At 40.6% G+C, this 13066-nt stretch overlaps 1 protein-coding gene across 2 annotated transcripts in view; it reads right to left on the reverse strand.

The window, feature by feature from the left end:
* meltf (melanotransferrin) overlaps positions 1 to 13066 on the reverse strand; it is a 79600-nt gene that overhangs the window by 44494 nt on the left and 22040 nt on the right. For both annotated transcript variants that reach the window (XM_072572270.1, XM_072572271.1), the window contains exons 5-6: positions 11731 to 11881; positions 6613 to 6680 (exon numbers count right to left, since the gene is read on the reverse strand). In XM_072572270.1, the coding sequence (XP_072428371.1) occupies positions 6613 to 6680; positions 11731 to 11881 (219 nt within the window). The remainder of the gene's footprint in view (positions 1 to 6612; positions 6681 to 11730; positions 11882 to 13066) is intronic.

Here is a 13066-nt window from a genome sequence, read left to right on the forward strand (position 1 = left end):
TCTTTGGTACAATGTACAGCATTCCTTGACACAAAATGCCTAACATAGGCTCCACTGAATTCTAAACTGGATCAAGTAAATGTTATTGATTTGAGCTCAAGTGCCCTACCACTTGAGCTGTAAGTTTGCATCAATCCCAAATCTGCTGTGATACTCAAATAAAATCAAGTGCTTCACTGGCATACAAAACAAAGAAAGATTAGGAGCTGGGGGAAGGAAGGGGAAAAGAAACAAGCAATCCTTGAACAATCTCACAGCTGTCACAGTGACACAATTGCAAACAGTCATTTTCCAGTACCATAGTGTGCCATTTCACTCAACCAGGCACAGCTCCAGGGCTCTTGTGTATGTTACAAAAGGGCTTATGTCATCTCTACCATATATCTGAATTGCAGGTGGTGCTGTTCTGATTTGAGCTGGCAGCATGCTTTTCTTTCAAGAACTCTGAAAGCAGGTGTAATCAGACAATCCTACATTGGCTGCAACAGCTGCTAGAATTCAGAACAAATTTGCAGACAGAGACCCTGCACATCAAGAACACAAGTCAAAACAGGACAACTGTAATGCTTTGGTGCAGGTTTATAAAGCAAACTACGCAAAATAACTGCATCAGAACATGAACATCAAATGATTTGTTGTTCTCATAGAAGGATGCAACTTTTGATCATACTTTCCATTGAACATAGAGTAACAAAGTGCTCTTTACCCCTCAGAGTGGAATTTAATTCTAGCCAGTCTGATGGAATGATACCATCTCTTACACACACATACTCTGACAATCCTCTTCTATACAAGATACAGACTATTGAGTAATGGGTTTGATGAGGACAAAAACATGAATGGAAATAGAGCAGTGAACTGAAGAATGAAAATAGTGCCAGAAAGGGGACCAGTGGAGCAAAGGTGGAGTAGAGCATGAGGCTGAAGAAGGTGTATCAATGAAGCAAGTTAATTTCTTCTTATCTAGCGACTTTGACCAGCAAAACCAGAGTGCCGAGATGGATGAAATCATTCCTGCACTGGAGACTAGGAGCAGATGGGTTCCTGGGATTAAGGTTTGGTTAGATATTGGCGAAAGGATGAAGCTCAGTTCTCTACAGCATATATGAAAATGAGGTATCAATTCTGTTTTGGAAGGGGGTGAAAGCTTCAGTCGGACCATGTGACACCCAAGATCCCCACAGTTTATAAATCACGGTCTTGTACCAATAGCAGTTGGATATGGAGTCACAAAAATCAGAAGGTTAACCATCAGCAGACAAAGAGGGTGGAAACTGCAGGTGAGTGGGAAGGACATTGGCAAAGGAAAAATCAATGGTGAAAATCATGCAGTGTCGGATGCTGAAGGGAGTTTTACAAAGTCATGAGGGACATGTTAGAGTAAATAGAAAAGGTCCTTTCCCTGGGGTGGGGGAGTCCGTAGAGGGCATAAGTTTAGGGTGAGAGAAGAAAAATTTAAAATGGACCTAAGGGACAACTTTTCCACACAAAGTGTGGTGCATGTAGGGAATGAGCTGCCAGAGGACATGGTGGAGGCTGGTACCATTAAAACATTCAAAAGGCATCTGGATGGATATATGAATAGGAAAGGTTTAGAAGGATGTGGGCCAAGTGCTGGCAAATGGGACTAAGTTACTTTAGGATATTTGGTCAGCATGGATGAATTGGACCAGAGGGTCTGTTTCCATGCTGTACATCCCTATGACTCTAAGAACACATTACAAATGTGAGTTGGGAAGTGGGCAAGATCTATGGCAGAACTGATTGATCAGCAAGGATCATCTCAACTTCAAGAGCATCTTGATTCATTTTTTATGTTTTTGACAGTGGTGCAGCAAGTTTCTCACTAGGAGGCAGTAAGTTGCTAATTAAGGGGAACTACTACTTGTTAGACAACCTTGCTGCTGGCCCAATTCATAGAAACATAGAAAACTAGGAATGGAAGCAGGCCATTCAACCCTTTCAGCATACTCCATCATTAATGTAATCATGGCTGAACATCCAATTCAGTACCCTTTCCCACTTTCTTTCCATACTCGTTGGTCCCTTTAGGCTTAAGAACCACATTTGACTCCTCCTTGAAAAAAAACATTCATTGTTTTAGCTTCAACTGTTATTGTGGCAGTTTAAAATTTGTGATCAAGCTTCTGATGCTTTTAAATATATTGGCTTGGAGCTAAAGCAGGATAAGTCTGATGGAATTTTACACCAACAGTCTTCCTTGGAGACTGTCGGTCCTATCACAAGCATTCATACCAGGACTATACAAAAAGATGCAACTGCCATCAAGATGAAATGGACTAGCCACAATCATACAGATTAATTGGTTATGCATGCAAGACAAGACCACATGCAAGCGTGTGTTCCATCATGGTCTTGTGATGAGAAATCCGAAGGTTGAGGACAAAGGATGAAAAAATATTAAAACAATTAAGAGAAGTTTCTTCCTGAAATTCCCAGGGTGATCACAAGAACATGAAACTGATCATTTTAAATAATGCCTTGCATTCCAAATTTGGTGATTGATTTTCCAGTGTGAGTGGATTCACTATTTCTTATGGGAGAGAAATGAGAAGTTGTGCTTTGGCTTAGGAGGCCAAGAAAATAACAAGAATAGTAAAGATCACACTAGCTGCTAAAACCCTTGCTCTTCTTGATGCAGAGATTATGGCATTTTACATATCCAAAGGTCTTGAAAGCAATGTTACATGAAAGGATGATTAACGAACCATCAACATAATTGTAGAATTCTACATAGATAATTGACTACTTTAGAATAATGTACATTATGTAAAATGTGCATTTGAGAAAAGAATGAAAAAGTTCTGAGAATAGATCGAAAGCAAATGTTACTGAAAAGATATATTTGAACTCGGGTAAAAACAAGTGATCAATTATCAGAATATTTTCCCAAAAGAAATGCTCTGAATGAAAAATTGGAAGAAGGATGCCTCAATGTAAACTTTGGAGATGTGACATTTATATTCTTTCTATGAAATTTTATGTAGTATTGTAAACTATAAGGTTAACGTTTTTGCAGCAATCTTCAGTCAGAAGTGGCGAGTGGATGATCCATCTCGGTCTCCTCCAGTGGTCCCCAGCATCACACATACCAATCTTCAGCTAATTCAATTCACTCCACATGATATCAACAAATTGCTGGGGGACTGGATATTGCAACATTCCAGCAATAGCCCTGAAGACCTGTCCTCCAGAATATGCCTCTCCCCCCAGCCAAGCTGTTCCAGTACAGTTACAACACTGGCACCTACCCGACAATGTACAAAATTGCCCAAGTATGTCCTGTACATAAAAAAGCAGGACAAATCCAAGACAGCCAATTTCTGTCCCATCTGCAAGGCACAAGTCAGAAGTGTAATGGAGTACTCTCCACTTGCCTGCATGAGTGCAGCCGAACACCACTCAAGAGCTAAATACCATTCAGGACAAAGCAGCCCACTTGATTGGCACTGCATCCACAAGCATCCATTTCCTCCACCACTGCCACTCAGTAGCAGTAGTGTGTACTATCTACAAGATGCATTGCAGAATTTCACCAAAGATCCTCAGATAGCAACTTCCAAACCCATGACCACTTCCACCTAGAAGGACAATGGCAGCAGATATCTGGGAATATCACCACCTTCAAGTTCCCCTCAAAGTCATTCAGCATTGTGACTTGGAAATATATCACCATTCCTTCACTGGTGGTGGGTCAAAATCCTGGAATTCCCTCCCTAATAGCATTGGTCAACTCGCAGCAGGCGGACTTCAGTGATTCAAGAAAGCAGCTCACCACCACTTCTTGTGGCGCAACTAGGGATGGTCCATAAATGCTAGCCAACCAGTGACTCCCACATCCCATAAAATCAATTATTAAGAAAAATTTATATTGTCTGCACCTATAAATGTATGTTTTGTTTTTCTCTACTTAAAAGGGAACATAGCAGTATTCTATAAAAAGGGTCCCTTTTAAGAACATGCTCAGGGACAGATGATACTCATTACAGCATGGATTAAAGGACAGTTGTATACACACACACGCACATACACACGTTGCATATAATTAGGTTAATTGAAAATCACAGGTGATTTAGTGGTGCTGGGTAATGGATGAAAAGTACCACAGTTGATTTGGTGGTGGTGAAAACAACCATTTGGTCATGTGTGATAACACTTCCAGACATTACAAAAGGATAGTTGTGGTGGTTCCATGTGAGTTTTAAACCCTGCTGGCATCCCCTTTTCTGCCCCAAGCAGCCCACCCCAATCCCACTGTACATAAGAAACTAGCTTGCTGCAGGGAAGGCTTTCCATTCTCCATCCTAGCCAGGGCACAATGGCAGCTGGCACAACCTAGGCATTTGACTTATGTGCTGCTAGAACTCAGCCCCTGCCTGTTGGTTCCTTGGTCCCGGTTACCGCCCATCATCAGCACTCAAAGCAAACCAGCCTGTGACTGGAGGAGCAAAATTTCACTATTTATTTCCACTCTCTGTTTAGCCACCCCATGAGTGTATTTTCCAGAGCGGCTAAACAGAGAATATATTTAAGACTAAGATAGATAGGTTCTTGAGTATCAAGGGGATCAAGGGTTACGGGGAAAAAGCGGGAGTATGGGGTTGAGAAACTTATTGGCCATGATTGAATGGTGGAGCAAACTAAATGGACTGAATGACCTAATTTCTGCTCCTATGTCTTATGTTGATTTTTGGATTTCATGGGTGGATTTGCCCCATAGTCCCCTTGTATATTGAGCAGTGCAGTGTAACAATTGAATATGACTAATCCAATTCATACATGAGATGCTGAGGTGAACTTGATGGGACAAGTTCAAGTAGTAACTGACCTCTCTATCGTCCAAACAGTAATCCTTAACAGTCATTGTGGATATCAGATGAACAAAGGAGGAATCTTCAGGTAACATAATTAAAGAGGTAATCTGTGAAGGGCAAATGAGAAATTCCAAACCAATCTACAGGTTGAGGTAAAAACATTATCTGCTTCAGCACACACAGATGGATTGAGAAAAAAAAAATCCATTGTCTCAAACTGAAGACACAATAGAAGATAGTACTAAGAAAATACTAGCAATGGCTAAGAATTCAAGATTCTACAAAGAAAAAAGTTTGTTCTAGCAGGGACAATGTTCTCCTCCAGAAAAAAATGCCAACAGATTAAAAGGTCAGCGAGGCAGAGGTGGGTACTGCAGATGCTGGAGATTGGAGTCAAGATTAGAGTGGTGCTAGAAAAGCACAGCAGGTCAGGCAGCATCTGAGGAGCAGGAAAAATTGACGTTTCGGGCAAAAGCCCTTCATCAGGAATGAGGCTGGGAGCCTCAGGGATGGAGAGATAAATGGGAGGGGGGTGGGGCTGGGGAGAAGGTAGCTGAAAGTGCAATAGGTGGATGGAGATGGGGGTGAGGGTGATAGGTCAGAGAGGAGGGTGGAGCTGATAGGTGGGAAGGAAGATGGGCAGGTGGGACAGGTCATGAGGACGGTGCTGAGCTGGAAGGTTGGAACTGGGGTAAGGGGAAATGAGGAAACTGGTGAAGTCCACATTGATGCCATGGGGTTGAAGGGTCCTGAGACAGAAGATGAGGCATTCTTCCTCCAGGTGTCGGATGGTGAGGGAGTGGCGGTGGAGGAGGCCCAGCACCTGCATGTCCTTGGCAGAGTGGGAGAGGTAGTTGAAATGTTCAGCCACGGGGTAGTCGGGTTGGTTGGTGCAGGTGTCCTGGAGATGTTCTCTGAAGCGCTCTTAAACTGTCCTCCAGTCCTGAAGAGAACTTCAGACCATCAGTAAAACAGCTGAGGAAAACTACCTTTTCACATGTTATGCTGTCCTTCCTCAAACTCTATAGAGAACACATTTAGGAAGAATAGTAAAATCTGCAGACTGTTTGAATTTGTAAAATCAAAGACTTGGGGGCAAATGGGGTGGGATAAATGTAATTATATTTAAAAATGTATAACAATAATTGTTATCAGGAAAAGCTTAGGGAAAAGTTCTATACAGATTTGGAAGGGTCTGAAGCAGTTAATGCTTGATTGAGTGCAATAATCATTTTGATAATGTCATGAGGATCTGGTGGAAAAGTTAAATTTTGTGGGACAGACCCAAGGCTAGGACATATTAACAGTCTTTGCAGTAATAGGGAATCTATCCTTAAAACCTGTAAATAGGTAAAGAGGTGCAATCAACTACATCTTGTTTACTCCCAAGGACTCTTCTTTTTAGACCAGAAGTTGGCTACTCTCACATATATTAAACCATGTAAACCCTAAAGAAACCACACACTTAGAAAATAAGTGCAGCAGCACACACAACATTCCCAAAAATGGTGCCAGCATAGACTAATCAGAACAAAAGTGTCATCACACAAAGGGTAGTGAGCTTGATGTTTGGGACAGCTCTTGTGTGGTGGATTATCCTAAATCATATTCTTAATCCAAGACATTCTGTGAGAAAGGCTGCAGGGATTTACAAGTTTCTTTAAAAAAATTAAGAGAGGATATACATAAAGTCTATTTGCATATCATAATATGGCACAATTCTTTAACAGACCAAACACAAATTGAATAGAATGTAACAAGTTATACTGTAACTCACCATCTGTATTGTCCTGTATAGTAGAATGTTTAACAAAGGCAATATCACCTGCTTGGTTAGCTAGGCACCTGCATTGGAAGAGGAGTACACTTAGACAATTAGCTACAAGTAAACTGTATTTTGATGGGTGTAAGTAAACATCAAGATTGTGACAAATGGCATAGTTGTGTGTTGTTGTTATTCCCCCAACTACCACATCCCTTCATCACCAACCCTAATCCCAAAACAGCAGCCACAAGCATAACCAAACCATCCATGAATGTTACAGCTAGCATTGAAAATGCAATATTTTATAAAATGGTTCTTTTTCTAGTGATGGTTAATATCAGTGAGTTTGTAGGCTACATTACAGAACTTGTTGCCAGCAGTGTCATTTGCTGCCAAATGCATAACTAATCTAGGGCGTAAACAAAGAGAGTTCTGCATTTGCATAATATTTATTCCAAAAAGAAGGAGTGGAGAGAAAACTGCACTTTAATAGCTAATGCTCAATATTACACTAATTTCTGAAACATAGTGCACTGAAGCAGAAAGCTTCACTTGGCACCTATGTGCTGAATTCCTGAATCCCTTATTACTTGAAGAAGGAAAAAGTAGAACACAAAAATACTATTAGGCTACTTTGAAGCTCCTTTCAAACAGGGACTGGCAAGGATTAGCACCAGATCACCAGATTATGTTCTTTAACCATGACTCGTTTGTGCCCAGGGAAGAATAAATGAAGAAAATAAGAATTTTTAATCTATTTTTATCCAGGCAAAGTTTCTCAATTATGCATGTGAGCATGACAAAATATAAGACAAGAGATAAACATTTTTGAGGTTCAAGTATGACATATTGAGTTGTATGAATGGCCAGGCAATGGCCAATTATGATACTCAATCTTAAACTGATCTGCAGTATGATATTCAATACCATTAGTACATACAGAGGAGGAAACTATAGCAAGCATTAAAGATCCTTCAAGTCAAACATGATGGAGTCATAGAATCCCTACAGTATGGAAAGATTTCGGCCTAACACGTCCACACTGACCCTCTGAAGAGTAACCCACGCAGACATATTCCCCTACCCTATTACTCTACATCTACACCTCACTAATGCACCTAATCTACACATCCCTAAACACTGTAGGGCAATTTAGCATGGCCAATTCACCTAACCTGCACATCCTTGGATTGTGGGAAGAAACCCACATGAACACAGGGAGAATGTGTAAACTCCACACAGACAGTTGCCCGAGGATGGAATCAAACGTAGGTCCTTGGCACTGTGAGGCAGTTGTGCTAACCACTGAGCCACCATGCCACCCACTGAAAGGTCAATTTAGTATGTCACTTTAATAAATAAGTTGAAACACTGACTTGGAATGCTCAATGTTACACACAAAGACTGATGGTCACTTAAATTGCCTGCTTCACTTAGCAAGAGAACTGCATGCTACCTTGGTCACGAGCACTTAGTCATAGTCATAGTCATAGAGATGTACAGGATGGAAACAAACCCTTCAGTCCAACCCATCAATGCTGACCAGATATCCCAACCCAATCTAGTCCCACCTGCCAGCACCTGGCCCATATCCCTCCAAACCCTTTCTATTCATATACCCATCCAGATGCCTTTTAAATGTTGCAATTGTACTGGCCTCCAGCACTTCCTCTGGCAGCTCATTCCATAGACGTACCACCCTCTGAGTGAAAAAGTCACCCTTTAAGTCTCTTTTATATCTTTCCACTCTCATTCTAAACCTATTCCCTCTAGTTCTGGACTCCCCCTACCCCTTCTTGTCTATTTATCCTATCCATGCCCCTCATGAACTTATAAACCTCTATAAGGTCACCCCTCAGCCTCCGACGTTCCAGGGAAAACAGCCCTAGCTGATTCAACCTCTCCCTATAGCTCAAATCTTCCAGTTTAATGCAGACAAGTGTGAGGTGATTCACTTTGGTCGGAGTAACCAGAATGCAAAGTACTGGGCTAACGGTAAGATTCTTGGTAGTGTAGATGAGCAGAGAGATCTCGGTGTCCATGTACACAGATCCTTAAAAGTTGCCACCCAGGTTTACAGGGTTGTTAAGAAGGCTTACAGTGTTTTAGCTTTTATTAATAGAGGGATCAAGTTCCGGAACCATGAGGTTATGCTACAGCTGTACAAAGCTCTGGTGCGGCGCACTTGGAATATTGCGTACAGTTCTGGTCACCACATTATAAGAAGGATGTGGCCGCTTTGGAAAAGATGCAGAGGAGATTTACTAGGATGTTGCCTGGTATGGAGGGAAGGTCTTACGAGGAAAGGCTGAGGGACTTAAGGCTGTTTTTGTTAGAGAGAAGAAGGTTGAGAGATAACTTAATAGAGACATATAAGACAATCAGAGGGTTAGATAGGGTGGACAGGGAGAGCCTTTTTCCAAGTATGGTGATGGCGAGCACGAGGGGGCATAGCTTTAAATTGAGGGGTGATAGATATAGGACAGATGTCAGAGGTAGTTTCTTTACTCAGAGAGTAGTAAGGGTATGGAATGCTTTGCCTGCAACGGTAGTAGATTCGCCAACTTTAAGTACATTTAAGTCGTCATTGGACAAGCATATAGACGTACATGGAATAGTGTAGGTTAGATGGGCTTCAGATTGGCATGACACGTCAGCGCAAAATCGAGGGCCAAAGGGCCTGTACTGCGCTGTAAGGTTCTATGTTCTAAACCCGGCAACATCCTTGTAAATCTTTTCTGAACCCTTTCAAGTTTCACAACATCTTTCTGATAGGAAGGAGACCAGAATTGCATGCAATATTCCAACAGTGGTCTAACCAATAGCTTGTACAGCCGCAACATGACCTCCCAACTTCTGTACTCAATATTCTGATCAATAAAGCAAAGCATACAAACACCTTCTTCACTATCCTATCTATCTGCGACTCCACTTTCAAGGAGCTGTGCACTCCAAGATCTCTTTGTTCAGCAATACTCCCTCGCACCTCACCGTTAAGTATATAAGTCCTGCTAAGATTTGCTTTCCCAAAATCTAAATCAAACTCCATCTGCCACTTCTCAGCCCATTGGCCCATTATAATCTGAAGTAACCTTCTTCACTGTCCAGTGCACCTCCAATTTTGGTGTCATAGGCAAAATTACTAACCATACCTCTTGTGCTCACATCCAAATCATTTATATAAATGATAAAAAGTAGAGGACCCAGCACCGATCCTTGTGGCACTCCACTGGTCACAGGCCTCCAGTCTGAAAACAACCCTCTACCACCACCTTGTCTTCTACCTTTGAGCCATTTCTGTATCCAAATGGCGAGTTCTCCCTGTATTCCATGAGATCTAACCTTGGTCATCAGTCTCCCATGGGGAACCTTGTCAAATGCCTTACTGAAGTCATACCGATCATATCTTCTGCTCTGCCCTCATCAATCTTCTTTGTTACTTCTTCAAAAAACTCAATCAAGTTTGTGAGACATGATTTTCCATGCATAAAACCATGTTGACTATCCTGAATCAGTCCTTGCCTTTCCAAAAACATGTACACCCTGTGCCTCAGGATTCCCTCCAACAACTTTCCCACCACCAATGTCAGGCTCACTGATCTATAGTTCCCTGGCTTGTCCCTAGTGCCTTTCTTAAAAGGTGGCACCACGTTAGCCAACCTCCAGTCTTCCGGCATCTCACCTGTGACTATCTTGTATAAACACACTCTCCCAACAGCAACCAGTTAAGTGGGAGCTAACAAGATGACAATGTTTATTTCAAGGGTCCTTGTGATGCAGTGGTAGTACCCCTACTCTGAGCCAGGAGGCCTCGGTTAAATTCCCACCTCCACCAGAGGTGTGTAATAAGACCTCTGAACAAAGATTAGAAAATCTTTGTGTATTTCAAATGCTTCTTAAAGATGACTCACTATTTCACATTGACTTGCAGCTGCTATTATGAAGAAGGTCACTGAAACGCATCAGGTGTGTTTCTGGGACACCTTGTGAAGACTTTCCCAGCATTCTAATTGCCACTTAACTCATTGTTTATTTAATTTTCTTAGGACTTCCTAAAAATATTGAGTGCTGTACTATCCACTTTATCAGATCCACCTAAGTGTGTGGTTGGTCTCTGGCAACTTGATAGGGATTCCACTTGGTCTGCAGCCAATCATTAAAGTATCATCTGCTACAGCAGAGACAACTACGGCACCGAGGAGGCTGAAGTGGCATACTGTGCCTCTGCAGTTACAGGAAGCCCTCCTCCTCTTGCAGACCTCCAGAACGTATCCTGCTGATACTGTTTCTCAGTCCCTGAGCCATCCTGCAGTCTGTAAGTGTGTGTTAGCCAGCATGCTCTGTGCCTTTAGTCAAAGTAGATGTGAGGATCCCAATTACACTGCTTCATAAAAATTACATCTAATCACCACCTAACTCCTGAACCTGCACAATACTGATTTAGTACCCAAAGACAAATATAAATTATAGTAATAAGCATTTAGGAACATTTCTAAAACCAATTTCAAAAGCCAAGACGTATTAGCACAAGAAATGCTTAGTATTAACATTAATGAATATGGAAGTTGCTGTCAACCTTTTGCCCAAACGCCTCAGCTAATCTGGCTGCTTCTCAGATATGTCATATCCCACAAATTAAAACATTTTATGATTCCACGTAGAAGACAACGTTGTTGAAAGAATAAGAATTTTTGATGAAACTTGCATATTCCTCATTTAACTGACCTACAGTAATTAAACGAAGGTGTCCATTTATCAATACTTTAGTAGGATTTGTGTATTATTTTGCTGTCATCATTCTACAAGTTTTGTGATATACTAAATCTCATAATAAATGCAGTTCTCTTAGTTATTAGCTACACATTTTACCAGTACTAAAGGTAATCAATCCGTACTATTGAAAATCCATAATATTATCAGTGTCCCCATTAGCTGACTAGACACAGAGTCTGGTTTGAACCTGGGGATTTATAATCTGTAAGAATTAGCATTGCACCTAATAGGCCAGAAAAAAAGGATAATTTTTTAAGATACTTATGTTATATACTGTCAAGTGCTTGAAATGTTTGTCAAACTATTTATTATGCAATAAAAGGTTACCACAAATGATCAGATAGTAAAGTGCTATACCTGAATGCTCCACTCTCATTAAAATATCTCTCATTAGCATTGTCAGTACATTTATTTTGATTTTTCTCATCACCAATACACAACTGGCAGAGGTTTGGTGAAATGTGTTGTGCTCCAGGGATGCAGCTTTGATTGAAAAACTCACTGACAGCTAAAAAAGAAGAAAAGTATGAATAATTAATAAGTAGTGTAAAGGCAATTTTTGTTTGCCCATATTGAAACAGAAGCTTCTGCCATTAATTAAAATTTGATTAGACTAAAAGATTGTGTTACATAAACTTTGTCATATTTTTCTTATTACTGAATAAGATTATGATTCAAAGACTGAAAAGAAAATTGCAAGTAATGTTAAATTTTATCTCAAGATAGGAGATGAACAATTGTAAATTAGCTATCCACTTTACACCCTGCCTTGATGTTTTATTTTTCTTCTATGGTCCATAATGTACAGAGGGTAATTGTCAAGTTTCTGAATGCATTGGGTGAATATGTCTATCAGATGAAAATGTACACAAAGTGGAAGGTGATCCATCATACCAGGTTTCCATCTATTTAGTGTCCCATTACATTTGATAGTTGCATCTTGTTTTAGCTGGAAATGCCATCAATTAGTCACTTATTATGTTAATCTTAGATCCCAATTACAGCAGAGATATTCATACAATTATCCAGTATTTACATACACAAACAGTTTTTGACCATCTATTGATACATAAACTGAATACCCTGAAAATCAGTTGGTTGTGGGTCTCAGCTTCTGGGCTCACCAGTCTTTAATTTTCCACATGCACAGATTAATGGATATGGTAGCTTAATAGTTAGGTTGGTAGACTAAGAGCCAATCTAATTATCTAGTGAACATGAGTTCAAATCCCCTTGTGTCACTTAGAGAATTAGCTTTGTTTATAAAATTGTTATTATTTGTTAAAGTAACTGTAAAGTTGTCAGATCTTTGTAAAAATGTCATTCATTAATATCTTTTGAAGAACCTGTCCCAAACTACAGGTGATACCAAAGCCAGAATGATGTGGAATTTAACTCCATCCTGCAATAGCCCAGCCAGTCAGTTCTATCACGAGAATAGTGAATGATCCTAATAAACAATCTTCATGTTCTGAGAAGGAGTTTTAAAAAATAAATGGAAAACCACAGGCTGGCGAATGTGGAATTTAAGAACCCTGGATGCTGTTTGCAAGAGTGGCTCAAAAGAACCAAAGGATTTATAAATCAATCTCTAATTTATAGAGTCATACAGTCACTGAGATGTGCAGCACGGAAACAGACTCATCCATGCCAACCAGGAATCCTAACCTAATCTTGTCCCATTTGCCAGCAC

The sequence above is a fragment of the Chiloscyllium punctatum genome, chromosome 6 (assembly GCF_047496795.1).
Source record: "Chiloscyllium punctatum isolate Juve2018m chromosome 6, sChiPun1.3, whole genome shotgun sequence".
Classification (NCBI taxonomy): domain Eukaryota; kingdom Metazoa; phylum Chordata; class Chondrichthyes; order Orectolobiformes; family Hemiscylliidae; genus Chiloscyllium; species Chiloscyllium punctatum.